Source organism: Ipomoea triloba, chromosome 4 (genome assembly GCF_003576645.1).
Source record: "Ipomoea triloba cultivar NCNSP0323 chromosome 4, ASM357664v1".
NCBI lineage: Eukaryota > Viridiplantae > Streptophyta > Magnoliopsida > Solanales > Convolvulaceae > Ipomoea > Ipomoea triloba.
Genome location: NC_044919.1, coordinates 29,496,844 through 29,509,603, shown reverse-complemented (window position 1 = coordinate 29,509,603; position 12,760 = coordinate 29,496,844). Strand labels below are relative to the sequence as shown.

Genomic DNA, 12,760 nt, shown 5'->3' with positions numbered 1-12,760 from the left:
ATCCCTCTCTTTTTTTTTTTTTTGTTTTTTTTTTCCTCCTGTTGATTCTTACTTTGTTTCCAATGTCTTCCCCTTTTATACAGAGCTTTTTGCAACCCTTCTGATGTAGAGGCTTTCACAGAAGAGAAGAAAGAATCTCTCCTCGGAAAACGCCATGGAAAAGGTGCAGATTTTGTTCGTGCTGTGCGTGAGATAATTGATTGCTATGAGAAATTGAAAAATGAGTCAACAAACAATGAACTGAACTATGAAGTACCCACAGCAACACTTGATTCTTGTCAAAAAGTGAAACATGCTGCTGCAGATACTAGTGGTCGGAACTATTCAACAGAAACTGGTCCAGCTGGAGTGGTAGAAGAAACTTCATGTGATGAACAAGTACCATCAAAAGAGCCTAGTGGCATGGTGGATGTTACGCCTGCTACAAAGACATATTCTTCAAGAAGGAAACTGAACTCTTTGAGACCACGCAACTGTGCCACACAGAAAAGAGGTCCTAGTACTTTGAAGGATGGCATTTTGAGGAGGAGTAAAAGGACTAGGAAGTTATTTGATGATTCTGACAAGCATGAGGTAGGTTCGCCTACTTCTCTTTCAAATGGTAGCATTGAAGAGAATGATTCTGAAATTGTAACAGCTGATTCTGATACCTCAAGCTTCAATGAAGGCAGCAGTGTGGAATCTGGTTGCAAACTTGAGCCTCGGTCCCATGAGCATTGTGAAGGGGAGGTAGAGTTTAGCCAAAAGCTTGATTTCCATGGTAATGCTGTAATACTTAAGAAGAAGAGGAAGCCAAATAGGAAAAGATTACCTAGTGATTCAACTGAGGATACAGCTGCTCCTGTCAAAGAAATAGATTCGGAAATGAATGTGGTTATATCTGGGCAAAGCTTGCCAAATGATGTTGAAAAGCCAACTGAAAGAGTTGTGAAGGATATGAAGGAAGATGGTGATGAGCACTTGCCGCTTTTCAAAAGAGCGAGAGTTCGCATGGGTATGCCATCACCTGTGTTGGAGGAACTTGATACATCAATACAAGAGGATAAAAGAACGGAAGTCTGTAATAGCACTGCGGAACAGGGTACTGGGTCATTGCATGGGGGAGATAGTTCTTTTGCTCAAAGCTCCTCCCCACTGAATAAAGACCCAGTTAAAATGGAGCAATTATGCAATAGAAAATTTGGTGGTTCACTTACTGGTGAATCTGCTTTACCTCCATCTAAACGCCTTCACCGTGCCTTGCAGGCCATGTCAGCTAACACTTCTGAAGATGATCAAAAAAGTCTTGGGGGGCTATCAAAAATAAATACATCCCTTGCTGAATGTTCTTCTGTGGGCTATTGCTATGAGTCATCAGATAGTCGTAAAGTAGAGAATGAATCTGGAATGGAGAAAGCGGAGAAGCTTCTCAGAAATGCTTCTATAGAAGATGCCACTCAGTTCTCAACAGCCACTGCTGGTTCAATGGACAATCCTGAAATCAAGTCACCTAATACAGGGGAGATACAAGCCAAAGTGGAATCACCTAATGTAGGTGTTGAGGAACAGGTCTTAGTAAACCATAGTGATAATTCATCAACTCCTCTTGCAGCTTTCAATGACAATGATGAAGTTGATGCTCATTCATCGAAACCTTCTGGAGAGCCGGCTTGTGAACTTCACCAAATGTGCTCAGATTTTGTTGGAGGGGATAAAATTTCCACAAACTCACCCAAAATAGATGGCATTGTTCATGTGCATACTTCGGAGGTTAAATGTGATGATACTAACAATTTGTGTCAACATTCACTGAATGAGAGTAAACAAGACAATGAAATGTAAGTTATGTTGATTAGTTGATTATCTTTTCATCAAAGCTGTAGTCCATTGTCTGAATAAGTGTTGACCCTTTTTCTTTTTTGTAAATTTTTTCCTGTCCTTGATTGAGATGGTTGCTTTTTACTGATCCATTACCCACTGGTCTTATTCTAGCTTTTTTTTGTCTCCAATAACATGGATCTCATGTTTTGTCTCAGATCCAATGCTGAAGAGGGTTTTGGATTGACATTGAAGGATTCATGTGCTTTATCCCCACCCGAAAAGATTATGAGTTCTTCACAGCAAGAACTGCATCAGTCTTGTTCAAGTTCTGTATCTGATGATCATTTGGGTGAAAAGCCTGTCTCAATTACCTTGTCGTCGTCATCTCTGACTGATGGGTTGGATTCAAACGCTCGGGCATCACCACCGAATACTTCAATATGCAACGTATCTAAGTCTGAAGATTTTGTCCTTGATAAACCGAAGTTTGCAGACAAAATGAGCAGCAAAAGAGAAGCTAGTGCTGCTCTAGCTTATTTTGAATCCATTTTGGGAGCATTGACACGGACCAAGGAAAGCATTGGTCGAGCAACACGTGTTGCTATAGACTGTGCTAAATTTGGTGTTGCCACTAAGGTGAGTGACATGCTAATTTTCTTGAAAATATATTTTGTAGTTGGTCATCTGGAGAACTTCTTCATGATTATGAAAGCCCCCTTCCATGGGCTTGAAGCATCGAAAAGCTTAATAACATAAATGCTTCATTGCTTCAAATTTGTGGTGTGCATTTGGTGTTCAGCCTTGCCGGAAATAGCCTTGTTTCTGTGTGCATTAAGACCCTGCAATAAATTGATTTCTTATAAATCCTGTTCTGTCTTTGTATTATGGCCTATTTATGATGATGATGTTTTTTCTTCTTTCTTGTTCCTATATCAATGTAGGTGGTGGAAATTCTTTCTTCTAATTTGGAATGTGAGTCCAGTTTACATAGAAGAGTGGATTTATTTTTTCTAGTTGATTCTATTGTTCAGTGTTCAAGAGGTTTGAAAGGTATGGCTATTGACTTCCAGTTTTGCTAGGTTCTCTCGATGGTGTATCATACACATTTCTCCAATCTATGTTCTATATATCTTTTTATGTGTGTATGTATTGAGATTTTATAAAATTTCAGGTGATATTGGTGCTATATATCCTTTAGCAATCCAAACAGTATTGCCGCGTATGTTAGCAGCTGCTGCTCCTCCTGGAAGTTCTTCCCTGGAAAACCAGAGACAGTGCTTGAAAGTAATAATAATAGTTTGTTTGTGTATTTGGATTTATTCATCTTGCTACTTTTCTGCATTCAGTGCAATGGACATAGACTTGATGTTTAACTTGATTTGTTGAACAGGTTTTGAAGGTCTGGCAGGAGAGGAGGATTCTTCCAGAATCAGTTATTCGCCCTCGCATTACCGAGCTGGAGTCTTTTTCTTCTAGTGGTGTATACTGTCGACGGTCTTTAAGAACAGAGAGATCTTTTGATGACCCAATTAGAGAAATGGAGGGTATGATGGTTGATGAATATGGAAGGTATTAGATTTTATTTGAATATGTTCTATGCTCCCTGTGGAATAATGTAGCTTTGTTTTATATAATTTTGGATGTCATCATTGAACTTTATCTTTTTCCAGCAATTCAAGTATTCAGCTTCCTGGTTTTTGTATGCCTCCAATGCTAAAGGATGAAGATGCAATCGACTCTGATGGAGAGGGTTTTGAGGCTGTTACTCCTGAACATACTGCTGCAAAATCTGAAGAACAGGGAAATGTCATCCCGAGTACTGAGAAGCATAGACATATATTGGAAGATGTGGATGGTGAACTTGAAATGGAGGATGTGGCTCCTGTATGCGAAGCTGAAATCCCTGCCGTAAGTAATGGTCCTGGAATGGACACTGGGCTGGCTTCAGATAATCCATTTGTAAATCCTTTTGGAGCACACATTCACCCTCCACTTCCAGTAGATTTACCAGTAACACCTCCTCCTTTGCCGGCATCCCCACCTCCTCCACCTCCGTCTATGCCTCCGCCTCCACCTCCTTCTGTGCCTCCACCTCCTCCACCCCCTCCACCGTCCTCTCTTCCTGCTCCTGTTTTATCTGGCTCAGTATCTGTGGATTCAAAGTTGTCTTCAAGTTCAGAGGTACACTTTATCACTTTTCTCTGTTGATGATTTGGTGTAGAGTGGTCTTTGTATCTAATCTTTGATCAGTGTGTTGGAGTGCAGATTATGAAAGACAACGTGGAAGAATCGATCGTGCCGCAATCTATTAATGCAAGAGCTGAATCGAGAATTCCAGATGGTATTCAGCATCATGCCCCTGATAGGAGAGGAATACAAAATCATGTGCCAGTGCAGAAACCTGATTCTCGTAATTCACTTGCATTCAGTAGTGAATCTGCCCGTCATCCATCCGTTTGGGCGTCCAATGACATGCCAACTCCTGAGGATTCTTTCAAGAAGAACTTTCGGTTGCGCCCACCTCATCCTGCTCCATCAAACCAGTTCTCCTATGTGCAGTCTGAAGTGCAAGCAACGAGGAATGCCCCGCATCCTTCTTATCCAAACAGATTTCATATGCACAATGCAGATAACGTTGATCTTTACAGAGACCGTAATGATTTTCCGCATCGTGATGTTGGAGAGTACTGGAGGACATCAGCTCTGCCTTCTGGTAAAATTCACAACTAAATCATATTCTACTTGTGTTCTTTTTATTGAGATTTAATGGCTATTTTCCTCTCAGGCCCATGCTACCAAGACAGCAGCAGAGTCCCTTATGAAGCTGGTCCATATACTTGTCCTCGTCAAAGGTCATATCGCGATCACAGATGGGCTCACCCTTCTCGACCTATGAACTATAGAGATTTCTTGCCTCACAGAGCACCCCCCGAAGGTCCCCTCCCAGTAACAAGTAGAGGTATGATCTCTTCCTTCATCTTCCTTAATCACAACAATATCCTTTGCTGACCTGTGAGAATATATTCTTGACATACAACCATTAGAAACTGGGTATCACGTTTGATTGTTTTCTTGATATTTCTGTGATGTTAAACGACAAATAACATAGTAACATATTCTTGCTTCATCCATAACAATATAGTTGTCCCGTTTCCTGAAATACTAGGAGGAAAGTGACGTGGTTGAATTTAAATTTCAGGTTCAAAGTATTGGCGACCAAGATGAGTTGAGTTGTTTGAGCGCTACTGCTTCTGCTTGTGTTATTGAGTTTGCGGTTGTATATATATGCAGTGGTAGAGTAGAGAGATCTAAGGCATGAAGTTGATAGAGCTGTAACATATTAGGCAGCTGACATTTTTGTATATGTACTTTGTTTTGTTGGGAACATTTGTGTACTCTCTCTAGTCAAGGATAGAAGTATGGCATTAGTTTTGCCAGAGGTCTGCTTGGCCTGCCTTGTAACTGTTCAGAAGTTTTGCTGCCCTTCAGCTAAATCGGGATGATTAAGGCTGAAATATCCCCATTCTCTCTCTCTCTCTCCCTCTTAATTTAATGACTTAGTCAAAATAAACGTTTTCAGCTCAATTGCTAGCCTCGCTTACCTTAAATTCTGCAGACTTACTTTTTTCATTTCATACATAGAGCAGTTTTGCCTGCCCTGCCCTTTATATGTGTAGGGGTTGGGTTTCAACTTTCATTTTTGGTGGCCCGTCAAAGAGTTGTCTTGTTTGATAATATAGTTAACTTATCAGTTAATTTTGATTTATTTTATCGCTATTATTTGTTTAATTTGATTAAACACTTAATATAAACGGTTGATTAATTAGTTTTTTGTAATCGCGGTTAAAATTTAAAAAGTTACTCAAATCAGCTTTTTGGATTCGCTTTTGGAGAAAGTCATTTTCATATAATTAAATATCAATTAACAGCTCATTACCAAACATATTTCTATGCTATCAATTAATCAAATTTATTATTTCAATCACTTAATGACTATTTATTAAATACGAATTTCGAAGAAAAAACATTTAGAAAACGCCAAAATCCGGTTAATTTTTTATGAATTAATTACTTAGAGACAAAAAGCAGCTTGGATTGAAGGGTGTTCCTTTGTTTGTTGTGATGTTTTGTGTGAGGTAAAAATGGTTTTTTTTTTAGTACTATTCATGCAAACACTGAGGTTGGAACATGAGACTTCTCATTTGAGAAGTTACAGTTATGCGGCTCGACCACAATGTTGCAAATTATACTGTGGATCATGGTCCACAATGCATTGTGGGGACCATGGTCATGGCTGATAGTGCAGTGTACTCAGTAGTGCAGTTGAGTTGAATTGATACTGCAGTTGTGTTGAAAGGGAACTGCACGCGGAACGGTAGCGCGGAATGGTCGTTCCATCCGTTCAACACAACAGCAGTTCCAGACGTGTTGAAAGGGAACTGCACTTGTGCGGAACGGTAACGCGAAATGGTCGTTTCATCCGTTCAACACAACTGCAGTTTTAGACGGATGAAATGACCTATGTTCCACGCACTGCTCCACACACTGCAGTTCTCATTCAACACAACTGCACTATCAATTCAATAGCGTATCAGCCAAGGATGCATGGTCCTGGTATAACAAGTGCCACAATGCCTTATGACAGTAAGAATGATACAATGCCTTATGACAGTAAGAATGATATTTACATGATCGATCTGTCAAAGTAGTTGACAATTAAGGAGTTAGCTGGCGCTGGCGACGACACAGTTTTAGGGTCGCGGACAGACCCATCCCCACACATACAGTTTTGCTCCGCCTCTTATCGTCGGGAAAACATGGGCGCTTCCCTATCCGCCGGCGATTCCCCTCCAGAGAAGTCGATTCACGAATTCACTGTCAAGGTACCGCATTTCTCCCACCTTGCATACACTAGTAGTTAGGAATTTGAATCCCAATCCTCTTTCTGTTCTCCCAATTTGCAGGATTGCAGACGTAACGATGTGGACCTCAGCATTTACAAGGGCAAAGTGCTTCTCGTCGTCAATGTTGCTTCCAGATGGTTCTCTCTCTCTCTCTTTCTCTCACTTGTTTTTGTTTTTCGCCCTTTTTTGAGCTAGGTTTGATGAGGTAATGGTTTCTGTGGTTTACCAGTGGGCTCACAAACTCTAACTACACGCAGCTGACTGAGTTGTACAACAAATACAAGGATAAAGGTGATTTGTTCTTAGATGCCATCAATTTGGTTTTCTTTTCATTTTAAGGTTATAGTGTATAAAGTTTGGAACTGTTTTTTAAGTATGAAGCTATGAGAGGTTTATTACCACATGCCTGACTTGATTTTCCCTATCAGGATTTGAAATCTTAGCTTTCCCCTGCAATCAATTCCTGAAGCAAGAGCCAGGGACAAGCGAGGCAGCACAAGACTTTGCTTGCACTAGGTTCAAAGCTGAATATCCCATCTTCCAAAAAGTAGTGTTTCTTATACCTTTGGCCCTTTGCTTTTGGGGAGGCCATGCCCTTTAACGTGGCCATCAGATATTCACGCTTTATTTCCTGTTTGCCTGTCATTTATTTTAAACATATGGGGAGAGAACAAACAAGAAAAAAATACCGACTAGAAAATCTTGCAACAACTAAATCTGTAAAAAGCCTGTTAGTAATGCCCTCTGGAGGGTTATCGAAAAGATGGAGACCATAAGGAAGATGGTCATGTTCTGTTGCCATTAAATCTGTACACTCATTTGTTGCTCAGAGGACGTACAGGACATTGTAGACCCAATCACTTTTCAAAATATCCGGATTCCTAAGCCATTGATAACCTTTTATTCTCATGACAGCCACCAAAGAGTCAAATGTTTGCCTGTCACTTTAAACCAGATAAAAGGTTCTGTTTTTTTATTTGTCTTATTGTAGTATTTGGCTTGATGAAGTATAACTAGGAATGCTTAGACAGCTGTGATGGTTGTAGAAATTAAGGGATTTGTCCAAACCATTTAGCTAAGAATAAAGCACTTATATAATACTCTCTTGGCTTTATAATTTTCCTCTTGCAACTAATAGATGTAATGGAATGAAATCAAGATGTATATTTTGATTAACCGGTGTCAAGAGACTTGAATTGTTATTGTGCATCTATTGGAGTTGGCTTCGGAAAAATGTTTTTTCTTGGTGATAAGTTTTAGTAATTCTAGTCAGAGGAATTACCTTCAATGGAGATGATTATAAGTAGTTTATTTGTGATTCTCTGGTGTCCTGATAGTTTGCGGACTTGTGGTTTCCTGGTTGTGTTTGTGTGTTTTGCGTGCCAAATAAAAAGGAATTCCCTTCTATAGAAATAAACATAAAGATTTTGTAGGAGGTTTTCTAGGTCCTGGCAATTAGTTGGCTTGTTTATTTCCCAGTTGTGCTTCATTTCTATGTGTGTGCATGTTGATACATTCCCAATGCTTTTTACTAATAGCTAAAGAGATTGTGTCAACCGATAATGCCACAAGTTGCTAAAGCATGAACACATTCCAACCCCTATCATTGCTCCTGAACTGTTGATTCCTTTATAATTGGGCTCTTATCGTTTCACCACATGATATGGAAGAATCAAGAATTTATTTGCAGTAATATTGTATGTGCATGATAAGATAATAGCAGGCCCTGTTGCAGTTTCACAATAATTGGTGATGAAGTTATGATGAATTCTTGATCAGGTGAAAGTTAACGGTGCAGATGCAGCACCAGTCTACAAGTTCCTTAAATCAAGTAAAGGTGGCTTTTGTGGTTCCAGCATCAAGTGGAACTTCACCAAGTTCTTAGTTGACAAAGAAGGGATAGTTATTAAGCGTTTTAGCAGCACTACTCAACCATTAGCAATTGAGGTATCTTGCTTTCTCTTTGCTTCATGTTTTAGTGGATTGACGCCCCATACATTCTGTAGATTAATATGCCCAAGTTTTTGAGGTCCCCTTCCTCCCATCATTCCAAATTTGACTTGAAAAATTGGGTAAATGCAATGAATGTTATTCCAAAGACTAACTTCAACTTTATTGCCAAATCAAAGTTTCAAACTGATTGATATTATCTGCAATTGAGCTGGAGTAACCTAAGGTTGGACCCAATGTGCAAGCTATAACTATTCGGAGTCTCTTACAAAATTAAAACTCCATAATAGTTCGGCTGACATTATATTAAACTTGCTGCTGGCACTCTTCTTTCAGGAAGATATCCGAAAGGCATTAGGAGAGGAGTGAGAGGCTTTACACAATCTTTATGCTGAAAAGAATGGTCATACTTATACTAAGAGTGAAGGGTCTAGCAGATGAGTTAAGTTCTTCTAAATGTTTATATTCTATGCTTTGTTTTGGCACTTGAAGTGAACCTGTGATTAACCTATCTATTATCATGTTCCACCATGTAATATACTAATTATGACCATGTGTTATATGCTAATACTTGTTAAATATAAATTAATTAGATTTTGAAATGAATATATTCGTCCGACACAACAATTGCACATAATTGAGTTGGCACGAGCTGATTTTCTGGAAACATCAAGGTAGGGTTGGCATGGCAAGGAGACAAAACCATGCAAATGAAACTCTTTCATTTGTGTTCCATAGTACAGTGTAAGATAAGATAATGCAGTAATGTTGGGAGTTGGAACTCAATAATATGATTTGATGTCGGGCCACCACATACTTGATCTCTATTTCACCTAATATCTTCTACAGCCCCTCCATAGTACAGGCACTATATAATGACTGAATCCTCACTTTCAAACCCATAAACTTGTTCTTCAATACCAAAACAAACCCCCATTCTTCACCATTCTTCTTCATACAAGCATGGCAGCTTCTTCTTTGTCATCAATAAGGAGTTGGAAACACCGGTCAAGGCGTGGCTGCTCGAAGCAACTCCGGGAGCAAAGGGCAAGGCTCTATATCATATGGAGATGCACGGTGCTGCTACTCTGTTGGCATGATTGACTGACTTCATACCTAGGTGCAGATAGACACTAGTGATGCTATTGTACTAATGCCTAGTTTTCAATTATATAAATATTCACATGAATTTGTAGATTAGTCTATAGTTTGGTATACTGTACTATGTGAAACATTCAGGAGAAATTGTGTTAGGTGCAAGAAAAGTGAGTTGTTTTTAAGTTGAAACACCAAAATACATACACAGGCTGCGTTTACTTCAATTCTTCAGTTTCTCCTTCATACCCAGAGATCGAAAGTCGAAACCCTCTTCGATCCCCTCCTAGTCACTTGTTTTCTCTGTCCAGCATCTCAACATTAGACTCAGGTGTTCATAATCTTAACAGACAACCTAGGAAGAGTCTGTTTCATGTCATGGATACAAATCTGGCCAGACTCTTTCATGTTATGGATCTGTGAAATGAACTTCTGCAGTTGTGCTTATCTGTCATATTTAATCATTTCTGGTTTTACTACAGCACTGCTTTGGCATCAAGGTAATACTTATGATTAGCATCTTCTGCTATGAAGTAATGCAATCAAGAAGTTAGGATTCAGCAAGTAACAGGGAGGATGCAATCAGGACTGTACAAAAGCCAATAGTTCAACCCAATCAAGAACAATAGAGCCTATTACAAATCTAGCCTCACATGTTATGCAATTCCTATTCCCCCCCTCGAATATTTTGTTTTGTTTAATTTTTAGCCTGGAAAAATTAAAGTAACTTATGCTAACCAAAGGTCTCGAGTTTGAGTTCTAAGAGTGCAATTACTTTAAAACTCATGAAGAAGGAGTGTTCTATCACCATTTAAGGTCTTACTTAACACAAACATAATTAATTTCGATGTGTGCGTCTTAGTGTAACTTGCCTCACAAACATGAACAGACAAATTAATTAAGGATTGTTTCAAATCATGGCATGTATTTGCTCTTATCCTAACCTCATATATTGATCTAAGTTTTTATGAGTAATAATATAGGTGGTAGGTGTAAGATCAAATCTAACTAATTATGGGTGATGGGTCTTGGGATTACATTTTCATTTCCAGTCCTATATATACATTTTCACTAGTATTCATATAGAGAATACATTGTATATCTCATATTAATATATGAGTTTTTTCCACTTTTGGTCCTATGACTTTAGTGTCTCCGTCAATTTAGGTATACGACTTTTATTTCTGACATAAGTAGTGCTTGACTTTGATTTTTTTTGCCACTTTTAGTCCTTGACTTTGATTTTTTTTCCCCACTTTTAGTCCTTTCGGCCATGAGATCAACAATTTTTAAGTAGTTTAAATAACGTTTAATTGTTGTGCCATTAAGGGTAAATAACGTTTAATTTATTTAGGAATTTATCAAAAGACAATTTTACCTTTAATGGCACAACAATTTGTTGATTCCGATTAAAAGTTGTCGCTTAAAAAAGCGAAGCAGAACAAGCAAATAACGTTTATTTTTTTCCTATTTTTTCTCTGATTTTATTTATAAATATATTTTTTTTTCCTATTTTTTCTCTGATTTTATTTATAAATATATTTAGGGCTTTATCAAAAGACACTTTTACCCTTGATGGCATATTTAGGGCTTTATCAAAAGACACTTTTACCCTTGATGGCACAATAGTTTCTTTATCAAAAGACACTTTTACCCTTGATGGCACAATAGTTTGTTAATCAAAAGACACTTTTACCCTTGATGGCACAATAGTTTGTTAATTTCGATTAACTTTTACCCTTGATGGCACAATAGTTTGTTAATTTCGATTAAAAGTTGTCGCTCACATGGCCGAAAGGACTAAAAGTGGAAAAAAATCAAAGTCAATGACTAAAAGTGGCAAAAAAATCAAAGTCAAGCACTACTTATGTCAGGAATGAAAGTCGTGTACCTAAATTGACGGACACACTAAAGTCATATACCAAAAGTGGAAAAACTCTTAATATATAGATAATATTTTATAGTTCAGTTAATTTTAATATGAAAACAAGAGCTTATAATTCGTAATTATATACTTCATGAATTTTCATATCTAAGAGCAAGTTCAATAGTATATATATAGATAATATTTTATAGTTAAGTTAATTTTAATGTAAAAACAATAGCTTATAATTCGTAACTATATACTTCATGAATTTTCACATCTAAGAGCAAGTTCAATAGTGTGTGTGTGTGTATATATATATATATATATATATATATATATATATATATATATATATATATATATATATATGGATTTTTGTGAGTTACAAGCCTACACCTAGAAGAGAGAGAGAAAAATGGAGGAAAAAAAAAGAGAAAAATAATTTATGACAATTTTTTTTTAAAAAAGAAGAAAAGATATACTTTTATGTGCCCAGCATGGTGCGTGCTATGCACGCACCTACTAGGCGTGCATGTTGCAGCAGGACACACAGAAAATGGCTTTGCTTTTTTCTTCTCTATCCGCACATACCTCACTAAAAATCAAGATTTGCAGGAAGAAAAATCAAGTAAAAATCATCATCTCCATTTGTCAAAAACCATCTACTTTCTTTTTTCCTTTGTGTAAAAATCAAGTAAAACCCCTATGGGGATGGCCTAAGTATGTTAACATGTAATAATATAAAGAATTTGCATTGTGATGGTAGACACATTATAGGAAATTGATGGGTGAATGTTGATGGCTAATATCCACTTAGCAAGTAGTGAGATCAAAGTGAAAAATAAACTTAGTAAAATGGATCGAATGGTGAAAATAGTATACTCAATTATATCTTAAATGAACATCATTTGAGATAAAGAATTTGTGGTGTGATAGTAAAGACATTATAGGAGATTGATGGCTAACAACTCAACTTATAGTAAAGTAATAAGATCAAAGTGAATAATAAACTTAGAAAGATGAGTCGAACATTGAAAATAGTATACTCCTTTATGTCTGAATCAAATGTCATTTTAGATAAAGTATTCGTGTTATGATAGATAGTAAAGACACTATAAGAGATTGATGGGTGAGTGTTGATGAC

The 12,760-nt window shown here is 37.6% G+C and overlaps 1 protein-coding gene across 1 annotated transcript in view; it reads left to right on the top strand.

Annotated features, from left to right (window-relative positions):
• The window catches only part of LOC116016129 (protein HUA2-LIKE 2-like), a 16,066-nt gene extending 6,117 nt beyond the window's left edge, over positions 1-9,949 (top strand). Inside the window, exons 3-17 of the mRNA XM_031256291.1 lie at positions 84-1,817; positions 2,016-2,436; positions 2,742-2,850; positions 2,972-3,084; positions 3,191-3,369; positions 3,471-3,981; positions 4,051-4,513; positions 4,586-4,759; positions 5,206-5,258; positions 6,510-6,683; positions 6,765-6,841; positions 6,934-6,995; positions 7,133-7,251; positions 8,484-8,651; positions 8,991-9,949. Coding sequence (XP_031112151.1) covers positions 84-1,817; positions 2,016-2,436; positions 2,742-2,850; positions 2,972-3,084; positions 3,191-3,369; positions 3,471-3,981; positions 4,051-4,513; positions 4,586-4,759; positions 5,206-5,258; positions 6,510-6,683; positions 6,765-6,841; positions 6,934-6,995; positions 7,133-7,251; positions 8,484-8,651; positions 8,991-9,023 — 4,390 coding nt within the window. The 3' untranslated portion in view covers positions 9,024-9,949. The remainder of the gene's footprint in view (positions 1-83; positions 1,818-2,015; positions 2,437-2,741; positions 2,851-2,971; positions 3,085-3,190; positions 3,370-3,470; positions 3,982-4,050; positions 4,514-4,585; positions 4,760-5,205; positions 5,259-6,509; positions 6,684-6,764; positions 6,842-6,933; positions 6,996-7,132; positions 7,252-8,483; positions 8,652-8,990) is intronic.
• The last annotated feature ends 2,811 nt before the right edge of the window (positions 9,950-12,760 follow it).